Raw genomic sequence first — 26,572 nt, forward strand, 5'->3', positions numbered from 1 at the left:
AGTTTTCTGTATCATTTTTTATGGCATTTAGAAAAATTTAAATAACTTAGTGTAGTTATGTATAGTGGTCTTCCCAGGCTACCACAACAAATGAGGGGGAAATAAACCACAGAAATATATTTTTCACAGTAGTATAGTTCTTTGGAGACTGGCCAACTCAGTGAGAAGTCCAGTGAGAAGTCTTTAGGTTGCAAACAGCAGGCAACGCTGTGTCTTTGCATGGCAGAGAGAAGGGAAAATTTTTTCCTCTTCTCAGAAGGCCACCAATCTGATTCAATTAGGACCCTAAGTTTAGACCTTATATAACTGTATTTACAACTTAAAAGTGCCATCTCCACTGGAAGTTAGGAATTCAGTGTAAGATTTTTGGACAGACATAATTTAGTCTATTTTTCTTTTTTTTTTTTTTTTAAACTTTCTTTCAGTACCAGGGATCAACTCCCTGCTTGCAAGGCAGGTACTTATGCCGCTGAGCTAAATCCCCAGCCCCCAATTTAGTCTATTTTTGTATGTGGAAAAATAAATGTATGGGAAAAAGAATAATACAGACATAATCTAGTTAAGTATTTTGTATTTTTGGTGTTTATGTTGTTTCTATTATTTTCTTGAAGGTCGCTTTTAAGGGCGATCCAGAAGCAGCTCTCATTCAGTACCTTACCAATGAGGAAGCCAGAAAAGCCATTTCTAGCACGGAAGCTGTTCTAAACAACCGATTCATTCGAGTCCTGTGGCACAGAGAAAACAATGAGCAACCAGCACTGCAGTCCCCAACACAGCTGCTTCTGCAGCAACAGCAGACACTGAGTCATCTCTCCCAGCAGCAGCATCATTTGCCGCAGCATCTTCATCCTCAGCAGGCACTGGTGGGCCAGGCTTCTACCTCCTCGGTACATGGTGGTATCCAGAAGGTAATCAGGGGCATTAGGATTAAAAAAAATCTAGTTTCATGCTACATTAGAGCTACTTATGGTGTGATGTGGGAACTGGCAGCAAGTGGTCTCCTGGTAGGCTTTTTAGTAAAACATAGTTTAGGGCCTCATCCTATCCCACTCAGTTAGAATCTTTGTGGGCAAGGCCTAGGAATCTGTTCTGAGAGCTCTTCTACACCTTAGTTTGAAAAGTGATATTATACATGAGAATCATTTACTTAGGTGCACATTCCTGGGCCTACATGTAGTTCTAAATTTATAGTAGTTAGATATGAGGCATATAAATGTATACATTAAGAAACACTTTTCGGGGGCTGGGGATTTAGCTCAGTGGCATAAGCGCCTGCCTTGCAAGCAAGCAGTCCTGAGTTCGATCTCTGGTACCGATAAAAACGAAAAAGACCCCCCCCCCCCAAAAAAAAGAAACACTTTTCATTGGATGTAGTGACACATAACTCCAATCCCAGATACTTGGGCAGATAAGCAGGAGAATCAGAAGTTCAAGGGCAGACTGGGCAACTTAGTAAGATCCTGCCTCAAAATAAAAAATAAAAGAGCTGAGGATATAGAAAAATTCTGTTTTAATACTGGAATAGAAGTTTAGGGATATAGCTGAGCAGTAGAATACTTGCTTAGCGAGTGTGAATGCCAGGCTTTTGTACCTAGAAACTGGAATAGACTTTCCAAGAGAATTGGTATTGGGGCTGCTTTGTTCTTTCTTTCCTAGTGCCTAAAGCAGTATTTGTACATATTTCTCAAAACATTAGAAGAAAGGAAAGAACGAACTACTATGTCTTAGAACCTTTCATATATTGATCATTATATTCTCCACCTAAATATTCTCATGTTTAGATTAAATGCAGATTTAAAGTATGTAGTATTCCATTTATTATCCTTCTGATTAGCATGAAAATGTTCATTCACTTTTTGTCTACAATCCCATATTACATTTGAATTCAAAGGTGAATGTTTGAATTCAAAGGTGAATGCCATATATGTTGGATGAATAAGGAAGAAAAGAGTGATGCTATCCCCTCTGTAATTATTAGATCATCTACCATTATTGTAATTTAAGATTGCCATATGTTTTTGAGATGATTGTGTCACGGTTATTCCTGCTTGAACTGTTGGGGAAAACCCCATCTTCTGAGTACTGTGTGTTAGGTGGAACATTTTTCATTGCTGCTGGAGATCGAACCCAGGGTCTCATGTATCTAACCACATATTCTACCACTGAGCCACACTCCTTAGTTTTGTTTTTTTTTTTTTTTTTTTTTTTTTTTTTGGTACCAGGGACATGGGACCAGGTGCTTATGCCGCTGAACTTAGCGTTTGTGATACAGTGTAGACATCCAAAAAAGTATGGATAATGTAACATTGTCTTTTGTAATAAAACCGTACAGATAATTGGAGCACACTCCCACTCCCTTAATCTTAATTCCCAAGATAGTCACAGTACCTTAAATTTGTATCATTCTTGGGCATCTTTTTAAACTTTTACCACATATGTGTTTGTTTTGTATGTGCAGATGATGAGCAAACCACAGACATCAGGTGCATATGTTCTTAACAAAGTTCCTGTCAAACATCGTCTTGGACATGCAAGCGCTAACCAGAGTGATACGTCACTCTTGTTGAATCAGTCTGGTAGCGCTGGGGAAGATTGCCAGGTATGCATTTCAGTAAACCCACTGTATGCATGAGTACGTGTAGTGTATTTAGGAGTCAGTGGCACAGAGAAACAGACTGGTTATCATCTGGATTTGTAATGTCCTACCTCTCAGCCATGTGTGACAGTGTGTGTCCTCCCTAAGTTTCCATGCCTCAGTCAGAAACTTGGTCTCAAAGAAGTTTTTTAATTTAAAGATAATTAGGAATTGGAAAATTTTAGCTGTTTTATCAATAGGTAGATATCTTTATTAATTATTTTCCTCATTAATAAAGTTAACACAGCAAAGGGAATTGGTTGGAAAATAATCTTTTCAGCAAAGGAAAAAAATCTCAATACTAAAACCAGTGCAGTAAAGATAGTTACTCCTTGGTGCTGGCAGTCAGATGTGTGAGCTAACTATCTGTTTATACTTGAGTATAAACAAGTAGCAAATGATTAAGAGTGATATTAAGATAGTTCCAGATTGCTGTAATTCTGTGAAACGTTTTCAACAATTTGAAGTATGAGTTATTTCACTTATGAAAAATAACTTATGACAACCACTTCTAGGCAAAGATCATTAGCAGCAACCTGTTGTCAAAAAAGAAGTTTTTTTTGAGACAAAATCTCACTATGTAGTTCAGGCTGGCCTTGAACTCACTGTGTGACACATGCTGACTTCAAACTCACAGTGATCCTCCTGCCTCAGCTTCATGAATGCTGGGATTATATAGACATGTGCCACGATGCCCAGCTAAAAGAAATCATGATTTAGTGAGTATGAATATTAGCAATGAAACCATCTGTGTTAAAAGGACTTATTTTTGGGTTTGACCTGTGATTTGGGATAGGATTTAAAGAAACTATATTGAAGACCTTAATAACCCTGACCTAGAACAGAAACTCGAGGGTGGTCTAAAGCTGTAGTCAGTAATGAGATAACAGTCATTCATATCAGCCTGTTGGAGTGGTTACGGTTATTTTTATGGTTTGGATGATAATTATGCTTTTGTTGTGTTTAGTCTTATTTATGCAGTGGTCTTGATTTTGTTTTGATCTGACACAGAAGAATAGCATTGCCTAATGTGGATATTCTCTGAAAATTGTGTTTACAGAAGGGTGTTAAGGCTTATATGTGAGTGACAGGTTGGCTCTTAGGTGTTACAGGTTGCTGCTTTTCTCACAGTTAAAATTTAAAAATAAAAATATGGTACTGCAATTAGAAATAAAATATTAAGGCCAAAAAGTCTATTCTTCATAGCAACAACTACATTTATGTATGAATAGCTATTATAAATGAAGTTTTTAAATATTAAAAATTGAACTCTAAGGAGAACAAAAATATATAGTCTTTCATAAATCATTTAAACATGTACAAGACTTAATATTTGTATTATTTTTGTTTTTTTAGATATTTTCACCTCCAGGCCATCCAAAAACAACGTACAGTTCCTCAAACTTAAAGACATCTTCAAAACTTTGTACAGGATCTAAATCTCATGATGTTCAAGAAGTTCTTAAAAAAAAACAGGTAAAAATCTTGAGTTCTTGTTTTACAGTAAAGGACCTGCTACATTCATGGCAAGTGTGGTGTCACTCACACACTTGTAATCCCAGCACTTGGAGCTGAGGCAGGACAGTTGCTTTGAATTTCAGGCCAGTGTGGGCTCACAGTGAATTCAAGGTAGCCTAGATTACACACAGCAAAATCTTGTCTAAAAAAATTAATAAATTCTTATGTGCTTATGTTAATACTTCTAAATCAGTTTATGTTGTTGTAGAATTATTTGATAATGCTTACAACTTCTCCATTTACTGTATACTTGAAAAATAAGATGAGCAGGACTAGGCATGTAGCTTAGTGATGTGTACTTGTGTAATATTTGTAAGGCCCCCAGTTCCATCCCTAGTATTGAGGAGAGGAAACTAGAGACACAACATAGAAAAAATGCTTCACAGTTGTCTCTTAGTGACCACCAGGAATACTTTTTTAAAAAATTGAACTCAAGGTCTGGCACTTACTAATAAGCATATGCTCTACCACTGATCTAAAAAATTTTTTTTCTGCACCATTTTTCTTTCTTGTAGTGGTGGGGGTAGAAACTAGGCCTGGCACATGCTTTCAAGTGCTATACCTCTCTGATACACTCTTAGGTCAAACCAGGCACTTTTTTTTCTAATTCTTTCTTGGTTCTGTAAATTAGATAATGTTTCACATAAAGTATAATAACATTTATGTAACTTTTATTTGTGTAACTATAAATATTTGTGTATTATTGAGTTCTGAGTTTTATTTTCACCTTTGTGTTATCCTAGTCACAGGATTTTTCAAAGCTATTTATATATACTTACATATACTTAGTACAGAGATGTAGTTCTTAGGAGAGGAAAAGCAAAATTTTCCTGGCTAAAACTCATAGACTGATAATTTCTAACCTATAGCTGCGTCATGTATTTTTAAACTTGGAGTTTCAAAAAAGAATTTGTCATATAACATTAACAACAGCTTTTTCTTCAAAGATGTTAGACAAACCTCATAGACATATCTAGTCAGTGTCCAATCTCTTAAATGTTTTTCCAAATGTTACCAATGTAAACTCTAATACTGAATGTGTTGAGGAAAATACATCAAATGCTTGATCTTTCACTTCAACTATTTTTATTTATTTAATTTTAGTTTCTGGTGTTTTTGAGACAGGATCTTGTTATGCAGTTCAGTTTCGTCTTCAGCTCACTTTGTAGCCCAGGATGGCCTCGAACTCACAGCCTCCTGCTTCAGCCTCCCAAGTGCTGGGGTTACAGATGTGTACCACCATGTCTGGCCTCAGCTATTTTTTAACTAGGAGGAAAAACCTGTTTTAGAGAAGATGACCTAGAAACAAATGAGTTAAAAATATGTATAGTGGCATCACTGGCAGATTTTATATACATTCCTAATTTCATCTTTACCTACCCATATAGGAAGCAATGAAGCTACAACAGGATATGAGGAAAAAGAGGCAAGAAGTTTTAGAAAAACAGATAGAATGCCAAAAGGTAGGATAACTCATTATTTGCATGCTGGAATTGATGTATGAGATTGATATACAGATATTTATAATAGTAAAGTCTCTAAGGGTTGATTCATTCACCATTTTGTGTGTGTGTGTGTGTGTGTGTGTGTGTGTGTGTGTGTGTGTGTGTGTTTTGGGTGTATGGTTTGTTTTGTTTTGTAGATGTTGATATCCAGGCTAGAAAAAAACAAAAACATGAAGCCAGAGGAAAGAGCAAATATAATGAAGACTTTGAAAGAGCTTGGAGAAAAGATCTCACAATTAAAGGATGAGTTAAAAACATCGTCTACAGTTTCCACACCATCCAAAGTGAAGACAAAAACAGAGGTATCTGTTTGCAGTTTTCATTGAACATAGTGTTACTGAACATTTGGCATGTGCTTTAAAAGTATACTACAACCTTTTGGTAATTACTAGCCTAATGAAGAGATAGGCAAATAATTATAGGACAGTGTTCAGTGTTTCTATAGCTGGTACTTAATTTTCTTTACAAGAGGTAATACCATTTGAACAGAAATGTGTTTTGGATTTTTGTTGGTGGTGGGTTTTGGTGCTGGAGATTAAACTTGGGGCCTTGCATGTGCTAAACAGTTATTTAGTATTGACCTACTATACCCACAAACCACAGAGATATGTTTTCATTGATTTTTTTTCTTTTCTTTTCTTTCGTTCTTTTTTTTTTTTGTACTGGAAGTTGAACTCAGGACCTTGTACTTGTCAGGCAGTTAGTTGATTGTGCCACTAAGCTATATTCCCAGCCCTGTTATCGATTTTTAATAAGTAAAAATGTGGGTTGCTATTGAAAAGAGTAATCAGAAGTCTGTTTAAATAATTTCTACTCATTTCCTTATTCTAGGAGAGTACTTGCTTTACTTAGAGGTTCCATTATACCACAGCTCCATAGTGGGATTTTAGATAATTCCAACCATTTGAGAACTGAGAATTAAGTTTGTCACCTGTGTTAGAATGTAATTCTTGAACACAGTAAATTACATTTGAAATTAGGGCTCAGTGCAGTAATATACAGTATTAAGGTTGCTTTTTTTTGTGGGGGTGTGAGGATAAGGTCTTGCCATGTAGTCCAGGCTGACCTTGAACTCACGGTGATCTAAGTGCTGGGGTTACAGTGTGTTCCACCATATGTGGCTAAAAAAATTATTTTTATTGAGATTTTCTCAAATTATAGAAGTAACATGTACTAGTAGTGCTTTTGTTGTTGTTTTAAAAGAACTGAGGTCTCCCTGTGTTGCCCAGGCTGATCTAGGCACTTAAACCACCATGTCTCACTACATATGTTTTAAAAATGGAGAGTGCATGGGGGGAAAAAAATCTCATAGTTATACCTCCCACAGACCAGTAAATAATTTGTCTCATATGAAAGAGCAATAGCAGTTATAGGGCCCCAATCTGAAAGTAATTCTATAGCTATTACATTTTTGTTGTTGTTTGAGACAAGGTCTTGCTGTGTAGTTTAGGCTGGCCTTCAACTAGCTCACTGTGTAGCCCAGGGTGGCCTCAAAACTCACAGCAGTCTTCTGCTTCAGCCATCCAAGGACCAGGGTTATAGGTGTTAGCCACCACACCCAGCTTTTTTATACTTCATTATGTGAAAATTATTCTTAACTCCCTCATCTACTCCCAGGCCCTAGATTTTAGCCCACATAATAAAATAATGCTGCTTGTTTCTTTCCAGTTTTATGGTTATGCTGTCTGTATAATTGCAGTATCATAACTGTAAAGTTACTTTCCTTAGTGTACTTGTGTTTGTTATCTCCTCTTGCTGATTTTCCCAAAAGAAATATGTGTTATTTTGTAACTGTAATGTTCTGGGTAAGATCTTGGAAGTTATCTAAAAAGTACCCTTTTATTTTATTTTATTTTTTTTTTGTGAAAGGCTCAGAAAGAGTTATTAGATACTGAACTGGACCTGCACAAGCGGCTGTCCTCAGGAGAAGACACAACAGAGTTACGGAAAAAACTCAGTCAGTTACAGGTTGAGGTGAGATTTAACATCTCAAAAAACAGTTTTCTCTTCCAAGGTGTAGTCTACCTGTGTACATCACATTCCTGCCTTGTGTTGCTTTTTCAGGCTGCACGATTAGGTATTTTACCCGTGGGTCGAGGCAAGAGCATGTCCTGTCAAGGCCGAGGCCGAGGCCGAGGCCGAGGTGGAAGGGGGAGAGGCTCGCTGAATCACATGGTGGTGGATCACCGCCCCAAAGCCCTCACAGTGCGGGAATTCATCGAGGAAGAGAAAGATGAATTACTTCAGCATTTCTCAGTGAGTTTTAAAGCAGCAAATGCTAACTCTGAAAACACTGTGTTCAGCATTTTCTTTGTTGCGTTCCCCATAAATAGCAGATGTCTTACAGAAAATCTAGTTGGAAAAACATAGATATTAGCAAATTTTTATTAATGTATTTGAGATCAAGGAGTAGTGTAGCTCTTGCTGTATAATTCCATACTCTCCATATAAATGCATTTGTAATGACATGTTGTTCCAAAACTAAATTTGATTTTTGCCTTAGAATTATTACAGGTATTGTATTGATAAGTGAAAATAACTGGGATAGAGGCAAAAATTTAAAGAAAACTAATTTTAGAATAGCAAGCATGTTTAATTATATTCTATATGCAGTGCTAACCACTTTTAAGCAATAGAGATTTGTTATGGGCAAATGTCTTCATTCTTTTGCATATATACTGAGTAGTTCTTTTCTCAATTATTCATTAATTCATTCAGTAAATACTGAGCTGGAACATTTTCATTCATGCTGTCATTTAATATTAAATAACTGTAAGTGTGAAAAACGTGAAACTATATCTGTGTGTAACTTAGTGTTCAGATGGGAGAGCCAGTGTTTAGTGTCATCAAGGTCATAGAGGTAATACAGACCAGAATCGGAATAAACACATTGTGTTCTCAACTTTTTTGAGGGAAAATATTTTCAGCCCTATTATGTGTTAAAGATGGTAAGAGAAATCATGAAGAGCAAGGCCTCACCCCAAGTGTCTAATAAGCTTAATGCTCATTAATACTGTTTTACCCTGATGCTTAGACAATGAAAAGCTTTCATAGTGTCCAGATCTGAGTCATCTGGCTGAGACCAGTTTACTCATGACTCAGTTCTTTGTTAGTATAATACTTTTTTCCTTTTTTGTAAAGTTGGAAAATAGCTTTTTCGAGGAGTAAAGAAGTTTATATGGGCAAATTGCTGTGTTAGGGTGGGACATTTTGCCTTTGTTTTTTGTCTTTGAGACGCTTTTGCTGTGCAATTCAGGCTGGCCTTGTTCACTTTGTAGCCCAGGCTGGTCTCAAACTTGCAATGATCCTTGCATCTCTCAAATGCTGGTCGTGTGCCACCGCACCTGGCACCTTTCCATAACTTCCAAAAAAAAAAAACCCTACTTGTTATGGAAATATATTTGATCAGTCTGCAATGTGACTTGCAGTCATAGGCATATACATGCATTCAAGGAGGAAACCAAAGCTAAGGTGGATGAGGTAATTTCAAGAACAGAGCCATTACTTTTGATAGTTTATTTGGGGGAGGTAGAATAGTATACTCGCTGATGATCTTAAGTACTAGGAACATGCATACCTGAATAATTTACTTAATATACTTTCTTTAAATAATCTTGGTACATTATTGTATTTACCACATGTAATTTTATATCCCTTAAAGGCCAAAATAAAACCTGTATTTTCAGTGGTTTTTTATTCTTCATAATTGTGGAAGAATGATGGATGAATCGTATTTGTATAAAAAAAATAATAGGTTACACACTTCAGAAGTGTAACGAATTCTGGAGTCTTTCAAAGGACTAAGAATTTATCAGAGGAAATTATGGTTGTACACAAATGATACCTACAAGAATTCTCATTGTCACAGTGTCAGTAGTGAAAGTGGGAACCACATAATTGTTCAACAGTACTCATCTAATGTGTTGGGATTTTTATGTCCTTAGTACTTATAAAACACATTTTTGAAGATTATTTAGTGACATGAGAAAAATTTTAGAATTTACTAAGTAAGAAAGAAAATTGCACATAAACTAGAAATGAAAGTATATTAAATTGTTCTAGAAATTCAAGAATTTTAAAATTCTTTTCCTTCCAAGCACTTCTTTATTTTTTTTTTTTCCATTAACTCGCCTGCTCACTCGCTCCCTTTCTTCCTTTCCTTTCCTTTCCTTTCCTTTCCTTTCCTTTCCTTTCCTTTCCTTTCCTTTCCTTTCCTTTCCATTCCTTTCCATTCCATTCCATTCCATTCCATTCCATTCATTTTTCATTGATTTGTGTTTTGAGACAGGCTGTCACTCTGTAGTGTAGGCTGGCTGGCCTTGAACTCATGGCAGTCCTCCTTTCAGCTTTGCAAGTGCTTGGGATTACAGGCATGTGCCACCATACCTACCTTACTATTTTTATATTAATTAGTTTTTATGGGTACATTTTAGGTACATTGATTAGTTTTTATTTTTAATGATCACATTCATCATAAGGCATTTGTGGCCATACATGCTGCAACTTGATGCTTTTTTTTTTTTTTTTTAACTTCTTTTAAAATCAGACTTTTGACCTCAAGTTTCCTTTTAGGATTAAACCATTAGTATTTTTATACTATATGTTTTTTAAGCCAAATTTAAATTTTAGAGAAAATTCAGGCCATATGTTGGAATTTTTAGGTCCTTAGTATTTATATAAAATATATATATAAACTAAAGTGAAAGAGTTGGGGGTGTGGCTCAGTAGTAAAGTGTTTGTGTAGCACACTTGAGGGTCCTGGGTTTAATCCACAGCACCGCAAAAAAATGAATTTAAGTACATACAAATTATAGAATATTTAATATGCAATTTATAATATATGTAACACCAACAATATGTACATTAATATATAAAAGCATATGTCAAAAGTTGGCAGAATTTTTTTATTTTTTCTTTTTCCTTTTTATCGGTACCGGGGATCAAACTCATGACTGCCTGCTTGCAAGGCAGGTGCTTATGCCGCTGATCTAAATTCCCAGCCCCTAGAATTTTTTTAATAAAAGATCAGATAGTATTTTGAATTTTTGTGGACTATGTAACAATTTTTCTTTCTCTTAAACTATTCTGTTTTCCTCTTTCATCTTCTACTTTCTCTTTTTTTAAAAAAATAATCTTAAAAAATAAAAACCATTCCTAGTTTATGGACCATTACAAACAGGGTGCTGAACCCGCTATGGTGGTATGTTCCTGTACCTTGGTACTTAGGAGATTGAAGCAGGAGGATTTCTCAAGCCCACAAGTTTTCTGAGACCATAAGTGACCATACAGTGAGACCCTGTTTCATAAAACAAAGAAAAGCAGGACTATTTTTGGCCTAGAGAGCTGTAGTTTACTGACCCTTGGTATTTGTTACTATATTACTCTGTATATAAAATATTTAAATTAAAAAATTTTGCTTTAAAATATGAAATATGCTGTTGTGTACTATATGGATAGAATTTTGTATGTTTTAAAAATTTAAAAAACATACAAAAAAATTTTGTATGTTTTAAAAATAGTAAGTTCAGAAAGAATTTTTTAAAAAGAATTCGTGCACACACGTGCACAATATTCTACCTAGGGTCTTTGCATTGAGCCACAACCCCCCAGGCCTCTTTTTAAAAGTTTTTATTTTGAGATAGGGTTTCATTAAATTACTGTGTTACCCACTTTGGGCTTGAACCTAGTTTTTTGGCTTTGTTGTGTGTTCTTTTTCTTTTTCCATGTGAATTTATGCCTTCAAAAAGTAAAATACTATCCTGCTATCATTTCATTGGGGGTGAGGGTATGAAATTTCTTTATAATATGTAATCAGTCCTCCATTGTTAGCCAGAAAGACCTTTGAGTCTAAAGATAGTAAGAAATTTAGAAATCTGAGTTTCTGTGTCCTCCAAAATATGTATGTAACATGTATATTTTTACGGTGAGAACCTATTTCCTAAGACCTTTGAGTCCAAAGATAGTAAGTATATAACATGTATATTTTTACGGTGAGAACCTCTTATTTCCTACTCCTGCTATTCCTAGACTTTGTATAAGGTAACTGAGTATTTGTACTATAATTACTAAAGCTTCTCATATTAAGTTAGCTTGTCCCCATGGCCTCTCTCTAAACAGAGTTTTTCTTTCCTCAGTAGAGTCTGAAAATACATTTTGAGAGTTTTACTACATATGGAGGTAATATCTTATAATTAGGCATGTAATTTTCTTTTGTGTTTATTAGAATAACAGTTACCTTTTCTGTGACTTCAGTCTTTGGGTAAATTTTTCTGGATAGTCCTTCATTGATTGACTCTCATCAGACTTTGTCAAACATCTTTAGTAACGTAGATGTTTTTAAACTTCTGAGGATTCTTCAGATAAAAATAGCATTTTGGTAGCTAGTTGTAGTTGTCACATATGGCAACAATAATTCTGTGACCTTTACAAAGTTACTGTAACCCTAACCTTTATTTTCTCTCAATTAAAAAAAAAATATCTTTATAAAAGATTATTCCTACTCTTAGGACAGTCAAACAACACAAGTTACCAAAGGGCACATACTAAATCTGAAATTTCATCAATTACTTTTTTTTTTGTCTTTCTCTTTTTTATCGGTACCGGGGATCGAACTCACGACTGCCTGCTTACAAAGCAGGTGCTTATGCCGCTGAGCTAAATCCCCAGCCCCCTCATCAATTGCTTTTTAAAAAGCATCTTTTTGGCCCCATAACTATGATGTATATATATGTATATGTGTGTGTGTGTGTGTGTGTGTGTGTGTGTGTGTGCATGCCTGTGTTAATGGTAAAGTGACATTTTTTGTCTACTTACGAACCATTGCTTTACACAAGTTCCTAGAACTGGAATAATTGCATCACAGGCATACATAGTTAAAAATCTAGTACAGCTTGTCGAGCCTTCAAGGGCAATTTTCTCATAATGACATTGGAAGAGAATACCTGAGTGTCTCTGGCCTTATGCAAGTATGTTTACTTGCATTTATTTCTTCATCTTTGCGAGTCAGGAGACATTGATGAGTGATAGGCATAGATTTGGCTTCAGTTTCTGATTTGGGAAAATAGCTGGACATGAATTTTTCTCTGAGAAATTTCTGCTTAAAAAGTTTGAAGAGCCCTAGGCTACTGTATGCAACTTTTAAGTTGAATTACTTTGTTTTCTTGACCAACACACATGTATAAAACTAAGAGGAGTCTAAATGTGCACTACAGTGGAAAATGACATTCCCTTTTACGTTCAGTAGTTAATTTCACTTGAAGATAATTTTCTGCATGTATTATTTGTTCTTTTATAGGAATAGTAGCATATTATACAAACATATGTTCTTTTCACTTAAACACTACAGTGAGTGTTTAAATGAAAAAAAAAAAAAAAACCTCCCCACAATAAAAGACATATTGCTGAGAAAAAAGGAAAAAGTTTGTTCGAAGTAAGGGGGAGAATTTTGAGGAGGAGTAACATGTTCCCAACAGGACTGTAATTTGTATGTCTCGCCTGGTGGCTCTGAACCACTAGTGGTACTGATTATCCCATCCGGCAACATGGAGCAGTCCCATTAGGTAGTACAAGCTGCCTGATGGGATAATCATGTGTGTGCTACCGGTGATTCAAGCCAGTGAGAATGTGTTAAAGGTGATGTGTTAAACGGTCTTTGATTGTCATGGTATTTTTTTATTTAAATACTTTTTGATTACGTTTCATATGTTGGATTGTTACTAGGGATTTTATACTTTTACCTTGTTAGGTATTTCAGTTATTTTAATGAACTTTTTATAAGCAGTGTTGTTGTAAACATCTTTGAAGTTATCATTTACTACATATGTACACACATTTTTGCGGGATGTCTGTGGAATTGCTGAGTGAAGAATATGAGTTTTGGGTTCTCACTAGTTTGATTCTCACCAGTGATATATGAGGGATCCTGACTTGGTATCATTAGAGTATATCTTTATTCTGATTGCCAATCTTTTTTGATTTCTTACAAGTTAGACAGTAAGAGTTATTCATTCTTAGCTCCAGACAGCATACAAATTGAATTTCCAACTGGGCATGGTGGTGCACACTTACAGTCCCTTCTGCACAGGAAGATGGGGTGGAAGAGCTTCTTGAGTGCAGGTGTTCTGGGCTATAGCGCGCTATGCTGATTGAGTGTCTACACTGAATTCACAGTGTTGATTCTTGGGAACAGGGACCCGTTTGCCTGCAGAGGGATGAACTGGTCAGGTAGGACAGAGCAGGTCAAATTAAATTTCTAGTTCTTTCAGTATTAGGTATATAATCCTTGTAATGCCTTAAAATTCCCCTTAGAGGGCAGAATTGCTACCTTTTTTTGAGGACTACCTTTAAAATCTTTATCACACCTTAAAATTTAGTATATTTTTGTTTTAAAATTCAAATAACAGAATTGACCCAAACAAGCAGTGACAGCCTCTCTGTAACTGAGCTCTGTGTTGAAAGGATAGAAATAATGGTACAGGTACCTATTAATACATCCCTAATGGTGGTAAGTATGTATCTTTGGATGGAACCTCATTTTGGCATATCCCCAAAGTCAAAATGTTTGTATTAGGTTATAAGCTTTCAACCTTCACAAGGAGTGGTTGGAATTGTTTCCTTAGGTCACATGACACAGGCGGTAATTGACCTGTTAAGACTACATGATGTGGTTCAAGTGTTGTTTGGCAGCATTTGGCAAATGTTTCTTAAGGTTTGTCAGTGATTTTCCTAGACACACTACAGTGAAACTCCAAATTAGAAAGAACCTCTTGTGTTACGTTTTTCAAAACTACCCAGTTCTGAACTCATCATCTTCGATAGAGAAACTTTAAGGAAGACTAAACATGTACTATTATGGAACTTCTTTTGTCTCTTTTGCTCTGTCTTTAAACTTTTGCCTTCTTTTGTTGAAATTTGCTGGAGAGAAAAAAATTTAGAAAGTAATACTACCAAGAAACATACCAGAGCAGTATTACCTTGAATTAGATAGAATTGAAAAGGTGAATTGGAATGAGCTTGTCTTAAATAGCGTCATTGGAAAGGAAATAGGAGGAGCTGTATCAAACGTAAATAGAGCTGTGAGAGATGAAGTGAAATGAATGCGATGATTCACCTTTTAAAAAAAATTATATAAAAGGTTTGAATCTAAATATGTAAGTAAATGTGAAGGTCAAAGGTTAACAATTAGGAGAATATCTGTCCTTCTGGGGATACAGCTCAGCAGCACAGTGCCAGATTGGCAAGCTTTAGGTCATGAATTTGATCCCTGGTACCAAAAACAACAACAAAAATCTGTCTGTGTCATGACTTCTATAGTAGTGACTATATAGTGTATTTCAACCAAGACAGATGCTAAAATTTACCAGACATATATGCAAACATTGGATTATCGTAGGCAGATCAGAACATATAGTTGCTCTAATTAAAAGCGACTTCATTATTTTTAGAATGTGGATCCACCTTATTAAGAGAGCACCCTGTGCCCCAAATCAGCACATAATTTGAAGAAATCATTAGTAAAGATGACTGCAAACTTACATGTTCCTCTACAATATATTTTAGGCTGCAAACCAAGGTTCAAAATTCAAAGACCGTCGGCTACAAATATCATGGCACAAACCCAAGGTACCATCTATATCCACTGAGACAGAGGAAGAAGAAGTCAAGGAGGAGGTAAGTGTAATGATTGAAAAGTAAGAGTTGGATAAGATCACTTCCCAGTTACATAATTTTCTTAACATTAAATAGTATAAACTGTAAAAAGGAGTTTTCTTTCAGGCATGCAATTAAGACCATTCTGAAAGCCATAGTCAAACTTTTGTTTTTTGGTACTAAGAATGTAACTCATGACCTTATGCTTGCCAAGCAGGTGCTATGCTACTGAGCTATATTTTTGGCCCCCAAACTCTTAAACTACATAGGAGTTAATTTTACTTTTTGACTGTTGTATTTCTAGTTTACTCAAGTGAATCCTTAGAATTTGCATTGCAGATTCTTCTTTTTATAGTGCTGGGAATTGAACCCAGGTTCTGGGGGTGTTGTAAGCGCTGCTGAGCTGTGTCCCTACCCTGGTAAATGTTTTCTGAACTATATTCATACCTACATTTCTGAGACAAAAGCAGTTCCTACATTGGTGCAGACAGAGCAGACCCAGAAGCTAGAGGGGCATTCATACCACAAATGGGGTCCTGCAAACCTGGTTTTAAACCAACCAGATCTGTGCCATGAGGCTAAAGCAACCATGTATATGTACCTAATCTGTTTGGTCACCTTTTTCCTTTTAGTAAAGCTTTCCAAAGGGTCTAATCAGACTGGTTTTTGGGCACTGTTACCTAGGGGGTACTGGTAATAAATATTTTGTCCAAGCTTTTAGTTTGTTAGTAGTAAAGCCTATAAAGTATTTCACATAAAATCTGTAACAGTGATGGCAACCTTTTATAACTTTCAATAACAAATGTCCTCCTGTGGCATGTATGCCATAAGTTTGCCACCACTGAGCTATAATAGAACCAGCCTCTCTCAGTTGTTAGCTGCTAACTTTTTTGCTTTCCTCTGCTCAATCTAGTCAAGGAAAGGTGGGACCTCCTGTTCTGGGTATGTGTGTAAATATAATGGCATCCTCCTAATTAAACCACCAAGGTGATAGTTAAAGAACGAAAGTAGATATGTGTCCACCCTTTGTCATTAAAACAATGTGCCAATCACATCACTGTTTAAAAGGGATAGGAAACACTACAAAGCCCCATGTTGTTCTTGACAGAACTGCAACAGGTTACAAGCTTACCTCAAGATTAGAGACTTGTAAACTTGGCCCACCTCTACACCACAAGGGAGCCCAGCCATCTGTAGTCATTTGGGGAACAAATTATTTCTGAGTCATTGTCTTGGTTTTAAACATGTTACATATTTATAGTTGATCAAATGTCTTTTGACTGGGTAATTTTGCGTAACAAAAGAATAAATGATACACATATTAAAAGAAAGTCTTGATGTTTAGCTAATGATTAGTGGTACTACTTTGGGTCAGATGGTATTTGGTATGAGCTGGGCATGGTGGCACATACCCACAACCTCAGCACTCAGGAAGCTGAGGCAGGAGAATTACAATGAGTTCAAGGCCAGTGAATAGTGAGTTCAAAATCAGTCTGAATTACATTAATATGAGGAAGTCAGTATATTCACTTCTTACGAATTGGATAACTATGAAAAGAAAGATTTAGGACTTTGACCGTTTTCCTTATTTTTAAGTTAATGAAATAAGGTAATGTATGTTTTCCTGATTTTATAGTTTTGGTTTGGGTTTTTTTTCTTTTTTTCTTTTTTTTTTTTTTGTACCAGAAATTGAATTCATGACCTTATGCTTGCTGTGCTGCTGAGTGTTTTCCTGATTTTAGAATGGAGATCTACTATTGCAAAATTAGTAGAGGAAAAAAACTTCATATCCATTTTTAAAATGTCTTGAGCTGGAGAGAGATTGTTTAAAAAAGAGTGCAAAGTCACAGCTAGATAGAAAGAGTTAAGTGCTAAAGGATAGTTACAATTAACAATATCATGTAATTCAAAATGGGTAAAAGAAAGGATTTTTAATATTCTTGTCACAAAGAAATGCAAATCTTTTGAGGTGATGCAGAATCTCAGTATCCTGAGTTGAATATTCAGTGTTGAAGTATACCAGAGCATTACACTGTACCCTATGCAGATGTACTGTTGCTACCTGTCCAGAAATGTTTTTTCTCCTGTTTTGTTTTGAAAGATACTTTACATACCACACTTGAAAATCTGACCTGGGCTTTGTACACTGTTTTTCCTATGGCCTCAAGGTTTTTATTTAATGTTTATTACCACTCACTCAGTTTTATTCTCTTTTTTCCTCAGGAAACAGAAACCTCAGATTTGTTCTTGCATGATGACGATGATGAGGATGAAGATGAATATGAGTCTCGTTCATGGCGGAGATGAAATCTGACTCGAGCTATATAATTTTTAAGAATACTGTTTAGAAGAACAGCTTTTAAAAATTATTTAAAGAAGTCAATGAGCCAAAAAAAGTTTTTTATTTTTCTTTTCAACACAGTAGGTTTAAGGACAGCAAATTTGCTATGTAAACACATCTCATAATTAATTATACATGATATTAAAGCACCAAAGGCCTAGTGACTTTTAACAGTTACCAAGATTCACAGAAATAACATGGATACTCTCTAGAGCCTTATTTTCCACACCACCCGTTTTGTTGCTCTTGGTGTTGGATTATGATGTAAATGACAGGGTGTTCACAAATTTTATTTTAGGTTATAATCTGCTGATAAAATTTCATTAAATGATAAAATCACCTGGAATCTCTTAGCTATTATGGATGAGTCATCAGACAATAAGAGGTATTTATAATTCAAATACCCTTTTGCTTGCAAGAGTTGTCTTGGAAGAAAAGTAAATTTTTTTTTTACTCTGGAGGAGCCTAATTTGTATTCAATCTCAGTTTTTTTTTTTTTTTCAGGGTTTTTAAGTGTAGTGAAAATCACAATAGACTATTCTTAAATAAGGCAATGGTAGCTCACTCTGGTATTTCCATCCTCTCATTGTGTTAATTCCTAGACTTGCTGCTCATTTGTGCTTTGATACTAAGTGACCATTTGTTCAGTTAGTCTTCTTATTTTTTAAACCTGAGAATGTAAAAGGCTTTCACCTGTTGCCCCTTTGTTATTCCACCCTTTTATTTATAGGCCTGTGACTTACCCATTATTGAGTTAAGTAAAACAGCTGGGCCATCAAAATCCAATCCCCAATAAAAGGTTTAAATCAGCATATTGATAAGTAAATGTTTTGATAAGAATAAAGGAAGGATTTTGGGGAAGAGAAACAGCTTTTTATTTTTCTATTTTAAAGCTTCAATTTTAAGTAATGGACAAAAGGATAATAAGTATCTGAATTTCCTTTCTTAAATTTAAACCATAACGATGAGGTAGCTTGGGAGTACAGTGGGAGTGGAGTAGGAGGCTGGGTATGCTAGAATAAATGGGAGTCATAGTGTGACTTTGATTGGATGATCCTATATTTTCATAATCTTGTAGCTTGTTGCTATCCATGAAGACATGCATCATTCAATATAGTTTCTTTTACTGTGTGCATTTTTACTGTACACTGTATAGAGTATGTTAAGTAAAATATATATGTAAATTTATGTCCTTGTGCTCTGAATGTTAGATGGAAAAGCAGAGGAGCAACACTACACTGTACTGATCCCTGGGAAAATAAAATGATTAATGTACATAGGATGTTACTTTTTCAAGGAATCACACATCTGTGTTTTTATATGTGTGTGGTGTGAAATTTTGAAATTTCCTATCGGCTTTAGAAAGTTCTTGGTTATCGCTATATCAAGGATTTTGTTTCCTGAGGTAAAGACTGTCTCAAAATATTCAATAAGAAACTATTCAATAAGAAGCTTAAAACCATCAGGACTCTAGATTCATTTAGCTATAGGAAGTTAAATCCCATGTTTTGATCATCCTTTCCCTTCATATTTTCCTGGAAGTATCAAAACCAGGATTGTTTTTACATTCATGTAATTTTCTCTTCAGAATATCTTTCTCTTTCTAGGTTATTATTACATTTGTGATAACACTGAATCTGAAATAAGCTCATAAAAGAAGGAAGCATTAGAATGGGGAACCTAGAAAAAGTTATCTTGCTCCTTAACTCCTCCATCATCTCTAATGAAATTTTCTTAATGTCTGTGGCTCAGTCAGTATATATTTTGGAAGATTCATTGTGGTGAATATTTTGAGTCCTGACAGTTTAAACATGATAGAGGGAACAAAGGATTTATATATTTTTTGTACAAAGTTTTTTCTTAAATTGTATAATTTTGTAAATAATTTGTTTGTTTTTTTTCTTTTGTGTACTAAAACTACCAGCGTATAGATTTCAATAAGAATTGTTGTATTTTTGTATTTGGAAACTGAAAATTACAGTAAATTAATGGAGCTGTAAGAAAATTTTCAGTAGACTGACAGTTTGACAGAATGAAATTCCTTTTCATATGATTTTTTTAACCTCAAAATTGACATCTTACTACTACATGTGCTATAGGGAGAGTTGAAGATTTTAGTTATTGAGGACAGGGAATGAAAGATGGGTGCTATTGTGAAGAGAACAGATAGTTTGGGTTTTTTTGTTTGTTTTAAGCTTTCAAGTCCTTTGGATAAAACTTGATTTTTAGTATACCTTAAATAGAAATAAAATACTTTAAAAATGTCCTAAGAATTCTAATGTTTGGCTTTCAGAAATGAATTGAAAATATAAATTATAAAACCTAAAACTAGCATAAAATAATTACATATTCATATTCCCCTACTTTGAAATTTTGTTTACCCCGACCCTCAAATTGCAAGTATCATATTATGGTTTGTTTTGGTGGTACCTTCATTTACGGAAATAACAGCATCAGAGACAAAATTATGCTGTTCTTAATGTATATCTTTACAAGTAGCTCATCAGCAGTAACAGCCACCAGTTTGGCTAAGTCAGACTCATTCACTAGATTTCTGCCCAAATCTAAAAAACTAACCTCATGAATGCAAAATTTCCCTCAGTTTCTTCTTGTAACTTCTGGAAAATATTGTCACCAGCTAAGACAATAAATGGGAAAATGGTCCTGTGAAGGTAGGGAAGGTCCTTGGTGATGGATCATTATTTTAAACAAGAAAAAAAAATCATGTGAAAAGGAATAGTGGTTCCTCTTGATGTATAGTATGCCTGTATTATAGTTTTTACAAAATTGTGAACTTGTGTAATAGTATAATAGGAGATATTGTTGAATTTCTAACTGTTTATACATTTAAATTCATATATGTAATGTTTGTTTTATTGATTACAATCTGAATTTCTAAGAAGCATGTTGACTTTTGCAATAAAGATGCAATATGGAATGGTTCACAATTTGGAAAAAAAGATGAAAGTATTACAAATTTAAAATAATTTGGAAAATTTCTGAACCATTCCAGAAATTATAACAATCACCAAAAGAGCTGTAATTCTGGCTTGTTCTGGAAAGAAAGAAAATGTGTGTGTGTGTGCTTGCATGTGAGAGAGAGTGAGTAGGGGATATGCATGTGTGTTTTATGTTGGGTTCATGTATGTGAGAATATCACAATATGAAGGTTACGTGTGAAGTCATTGTGTGTTAAATATTCAGTAGAATTCCCTCAGGAAGTTAGTCTGGAGAAGGATGTTGAAGTGTTCCTTTAAGTAACCTTTGATAACCATATTGTTTGAATCATTGGTAGCTATTGGAATGCCAGATATCAAGCACAAAGATTCTTCAGAAGCAATTATTTTAATGTTTTGAAGATAATCAATTTGCCTGCCAACAGGAAGAAGGATATTTTCCTTAAGTAGAATAGGGAAAAGGGGGAAAAAAACGTGAAGGAGAGATGACTTCTAGATACATCAGTTCTGATGTGGAAAGTGTAGCAGAAGGCTACACCCTGAGGACCACATGGTGCTGGGGAAGGGACGCGAAGCCTGGCAGTTAGGCGTCTCCTGTTTGCTCATTTAGAAAACTTCTATTTGCTAGAAGTTCCATAAATAGTTCCCTTTCTAGTGATTATGTATAGTCTAAGGCTTTTTCTGCAAGTTTCAGCTTATTCAGGAAAATACTAAAGAAGAGTATATTTTCATTCTTTTCACATAAATAATTTGTATCCATTTGTTTCTAGGAGATCATGAATAGTCCTATAAATGTTTATAATAAACATGAGACTTTGTGGGGGGCAGACATTCTGAACATTTTTATCCATTTGACAGGAACAGATGTTTTACTAAAATGGAGCTCATCAACAGTACTGATTTTCTTGGTGATTTTACTGGTTTTGATGTACATTGTACTAAAACCAATGATAAGCTGATTCATGAGCCCTAGCATATTACCTAGTGTAGATTAGGTTATGTTACAGTCAATACAGATATGATTGTGTATGTCAGTGTATAGGATACTAAATTAGAGTTAGGCTTGCTTTAGATCAAACCAATATCTTGCAAGGAAGACCTCATTTTATATTTAATTTCAAAGATTTAATTAATGAGTTAACTGTGATTGACTCAAAATAAGAAAAAAGGCTAATAACAATACATGTCATGAATTACCTTCATTTATGCTGAATTGGTTTAATTGCCAAGTGAACTTTCAACAGGATCAGATATCTACCTTTCAATCTTTTCTTACCTGTTCTGCAGTCAACCTTAGGTTAACAGTAAACCATCCAGCTTTCTGAGACAGGTGACTTGATACAGGTGAAATTAAGGTCAGAGTAGTATTTGATGATTTTTTTTGCAAGATACTTAATTTTTGGTGGTGGTAGTGATTATGCTCACCTAAAATAAGCATGGAAAGCATTGTAGCTTAGTGTTTATGTTAAATTACTATTTTTGCAAAAGAAAATGCCATAATAGCTTTTTAGCTTGTTTTGGATCAAAGACTTTTTTTTTTTTTTAAAAGACTGTTCAGTCTTTTAACTGCTTTTTGGAGTTCTACTTTGACTTAGTGATTCATCAGTTTTTAGTATTTAATAGAGTTGAGTTTATGGTTTAGTACTTCATTGTTCAAAACTTATTTACTCAGTTCTTTGTCAGAGAATAGAGACAAGCCTTTTAATCATTTAGCCATGTTTCTGTTGATGAAATTTTTAAAGGGAATAAAATAGCAATAAAACAAATTGAAGCAGTGATAAGACAGTAGGAAATCTACAATAGTTACTATATTGCATATTGTCCTCTAAATAGTTGCTCTGCTTTTAGGCTTGTAAAGTCAAGTCAGTCAAACAATTCAGTTCCTCCAGAACTGGTTGCTGGAGGTGGGGGGAGTTGTTCTCCCTGAACCGAGTGCTGGCTCACAAGCAGACTTAGCTTCCTATGAAATTCCTAACGTAAAAACCTTACAAATGTAAAAATCTTATTATAGTTTCCTGCAGTCCTTGTGATTTCATTCTTAGTTTACACAGAGACAACTATTACTTAATACGTATTTTTCCCAGTTGTGAATTAGTAAGGGCTAATACATTCTCAAATTTAATTTTGTTTTGTGGTCTCATTGTTGAGGGTACTCACAGTGTTTTTAGACCAGATGCTGCCTACTCATGTAAACATGTTGCTTCTGCATAAATTATTGACTGCTAGTTCCTGAACTGTCTTCCAGCTAAAGGGTTATTTATTTACTGGAAGATTCAATGCTTCAAACATTTAGAACCTGTAGGGGGCTCCAAAAGGCAAATTTTAACCTTAGAGTGGTGACCAAATCTTTTTCATAGCAACTCTCAGTGAAACACTTTTCATGTTGTAATGTATACATACACACACAATCCAGATAAAAAGCACAAAAGCAGTTCTTAAGACCCGTTATGCAACTGATATTTTTATTCTACTTGATAAAAATTATTTTCAGGACTCCCTTGACTTTCAAAGTTATAATTTGGAAAATTGGCCAATTGACATTGCAGGATACTCAACTCATATTTAAACCACTCTTGTCTAATTTTAAATCACTCTTGTCTTCCTTGCTGTGACATCAGTATTTTGAATATAAAATGATTTAAAAAATAAAATGATGTACTTATTTTATGTGTATCTTGTTTGGGAAAATGGTCTATAGTTGGCCTTTATTCAAAAAAGTGAGATATATATTCTTAACTATTTTTTTTCTTGAACCTGGAAGTATTTTATAGTAGTTAATTTAGAAACTTTTAAAACTTGCAGATAGCTTTAGTATTTTTGTCATTTGTCTTCGAGAAAGGGGTGGAAATTTGTGTATTGGTATTTTTTATGCAATTCAGGTCCCTTCGCAGAAGGTAAGTCCATGACAGCTACAACTATTTTAAATCCATAAATCAATAAAAATTTTAGCTTTGAATTTAGTTTTGTACTTTTAAGAGTTCACCTTAGCTATAAATGATTCAACACAAATCAATTTTGATATCTGAGAAAGTTGTACATATTCTAAAATTGTACCAACTGAATTTTACTCTTCAAACATGTGCCTCTGTAGTTCATAAGAAATATATTAAACACCTGTAGTTTAACGAACTACCTTACCACTTTTATTCATCTAGATCTGACTTGTTTCTGCATTCAAGTTATTTCTTAGCACATAAGTGTACATATTTGTGGGGTTATACGTGTTTAAGTATATGTGTACCTTGTCTACTCATCAACTTGAGATAATTAGTATTTTCATCTCTAGCATTTCTTTATATTTGGAAGCGTCTAGATCCTATCTTCTAATTCATTGTAAAATATAAGGTATTGTGAACTATAGTGACTGTACTGAGATTCTAATGTACAGAACATTAGAATCTGTGTGGTTTGGTACCCATTGTCCGTCCTTCCTATCTTTTCTATCCTCTGGTAATGAATGACTTCTCTACTGTTACTACTTTTGAGATCAACTCTTCTGGCTTCTCCATACCAGAGAGAACGTGTGGCACATGTCTTTGAGTGGGCTTCCTTAGCAGTGTTCCCAGTTCTGTCCATTTTGTTGCAATGACAGAATTTCTGTCTTTATGGCTAATAATGTTACATTGTACCATATACTGTAATTTTCTTTGTCCATTCATCCATTGATAATTGAAGGGTGCCAAATAAACATGGCAGTGCAGTTCTTTCATGAAATGCTGATTTCATTTCTTTTGGATATATACCCTGAGTGTGATAGCTGGATCAAGTGGTAGATTTAATTTTATTGAAGAACCTCTATACTTTTATTCAGAAAGGCTGTACTAATTTACATTTCCCACCAAAAGTGTTTTTAAGAGTTTTCTTTTTTAGGTGAATGGTGGCACACAAGAATCGTAGCACTTGGGAGGCAGAGCTTTAGTTCAGGTACCACTTGAGCAACTTAGACCCTGTCTTACAATTTAAAAGAATAAAAATTTTAAAAGGCCGGAGATGTACAAAGGATCCTCCAGGATTACATCTACATGTATCTTCCTTCCCCCTGGCCAGATTGTAGATTGAACCCAGCAAGTGCTGAGCTATATCCATAACCGTTGTTACTTATTCATTTTTATTTTCAGAGAAGATCTTGCTAAATTGCCCAACTACGTCAAATTTGGGACCTGAATAGGTGAGACTAGAGGCATTTGCCATCATGCCCAGCTATTTTTGCTTTTTCATAATACTCTCTGATGGGTGAGATGATAACGTCACTATAGTTGTGATTTGAATTTCCTTTATGTCTAATGATTTCCTCATGTACTTGGCCATTTGTATTTCTTTTCAGAAATGTCTATTCAGATCATATTTAGTTTAAAATAGAAGTTTTAAATTTTTTGAGTTTCATAAATGACCTAAATAGTAAACCTTTGTCAAGTGAAGAGTTGTAAATATTTTTTCCACTCTTCATGTTATCTCTTCACTGTACTGATACTTTTTAGTTAAATGTAATGCCACTTGTGTATTTTTGCATCTGTCCCTTATATTTGGGGGGTCTTATGTGAAAAACCATTACTTACATCAATGTCCTGAAATGTTTCTTTCAAATTTTCTTCTAGTAGTTTACATAGCTTTTTATTACATCTGGGTCTTTGGTCGATTTTGAGTTGATCTTTGTAGTGGTAAGAGGTGAGGATCAAGTTTTTTCCTTCATTTGTTGAAGAGGTTCTGTCTTTTCTCCAGTTTATGTCTTTGGTGACTTTGTTGAGAATCAGTCAGCTGTACGTGCCTGGAATCTATTCTATTCCATGGAGCTAGACACTTAAATTTGGGCAAGTGTTAATTTACGTCATTGGATTACCTGAGTTTTCCCATTTCCTTAAATGTGATGAGAAAGGCTGAGAATGTGTGGATGAAAATGTTGCAGTGTCTTTGGAATTCCGTAGAAGAAAACCAGTAAATCTACAACATAAGTACTATGTACTTTTTTTTTTTTTAGTTCTTAGGTAATCAAATCTGACTTTACTGCAATACTATGGTACCAAAAAGTATTTTCAATTAAACTGCTTTCCACTTTCAAACTCATTTGTGTGTGTGTGTTTGTTTATGTGGTATAGGGAATTGAACCCAAGGCGTTCATTCTGTACATCTCAAACTGTTTTTTATTTTGAGATGGGATCTTGTTAAGAGATCCTCCTGCCTTAGATTCGCAGAGCATTAGGTTAAGGTGTGTAAGAGCATGTCTGGCTCAAACTTAACTTTAAACAACAATAAGCTATCATATATTTACTGTAGATTGAATGATCCAGTGGTAGGTTGAGTATTCTATTTTGCTGTCTGTGCTTACAACATTTGAGGAAGGTTCTTTTGCCTCTGTAGCTTTGAAAATAGTTTTGTAGTAGTTAAGTGGCTTCACTGAAACCACACAGCCTGTGGTGGTGGTAAGTGGCTTCACTGAAACCACACAGCCTGTGGTGGTGGGACCAGGATTTGAACACCAGTCTGACTCCAGAACTCATGTTTTTAACTTCTGGGCTCAACTGCTAATAAATGGAATATTGCAAGTCTGCGGAATGTCACTGACCCTTTTTATTAGCGTCTGTCAAACACTGCCATTCTGACTCCATCTAGCTCATCTGCCTTGGATTAGAACTACACTCCCTTGGGGAGCAGCACTGTGTTTTTAGGTAGCATATTGGAAACCATAGAGAACAGTTTATTTATGCTAATTTGTGAGGAAACACTTTAAAGTAATAATTTTCTGTGACCTCCACAATGTACAGTCAGCCAAATTTGATAATATTTCACAACAATTTAGCTATATCATAACCTATGTTTATTTTATTTTCAATTTTATCTTAAATATTTTCCTAGTGGCAAACTGAATTATGATAATGTTGCAGTATTTCTACCTTGCTTCTTTGTGTTTTTCAATATGTCTGGTGCCTTTTAACCTTGGCATTAAAAAAATCATGTATATAAATAAGATCAC

General features: G+C 34.9%; 1 protein-coding gene across 4 annotated transcripts in view; it reads left to right on the plus strand.

Annotated features, from left to right (window-relative positions):
* Nucleotides 1–25,665, plus strand: part of Rbm27 (RNA binding motif protein 27) — a 71,546-nt gene extending 45,881 nt beyond the window's left edge. For all 4 annotated transcript variants that reach the window (XM_063232308.1, XM_063232310.1, XM_063232311.1 and 1 more), the window contains 9 exons: nt 612–908; nt 2,459–2,599; nt 3,992–4,111; nt 5,542–5,616; nt 5,796–5,960; nt 7,528–7,632; nt 7,723–7,914; nt 15,217–15,327; nt 17,530–25,665. In XM_063232308.1, the coding sequence (XP_063088378.1) occupies nt 612–908; nt 2,459–2,599; nt 3,992–4,111; nt 5,542–5,616; nt 5,796–5,960; nt 7,528–7,632; nt 7,723–7,914; nt 15,217–15,327; nt 17,530–17,613 (1,290 nt within the window). In that variant the 3' untranslated portion in view covers nt 17,614–25,665. The remainder of the gene's footprint in view (nt 1–611; nt 909–2,458; nt 2,600–3,991; nt 4,112–5,541; nt 5,617–5,795; nt 5,961–7,527; nt 7,633–7,722; nt 7,915–15,216; nt 15,328–17,529) is intronic.
* The last annotated feature ends 907 nt before the right edge of the window (nt 25,666–26,572 follow it).

The sequence above is a fragment of the Cavia porcellus genome, unplaced genomic scaffold, assembly GCF_034190915.1.
Source record: "Cavia porcellus strain 051 isolate PalLab524CR breed Dunkin Hartley unplaced genomic scaffold, mCavPor4.1 scaffold_21, whole genome shotgun sequence".
Lineage (NCBI taxonomy): Eukaryota > Metazoa > Chordata > Mammalia > Rodentia > Caviidae > Cavia > Cavia porcellus.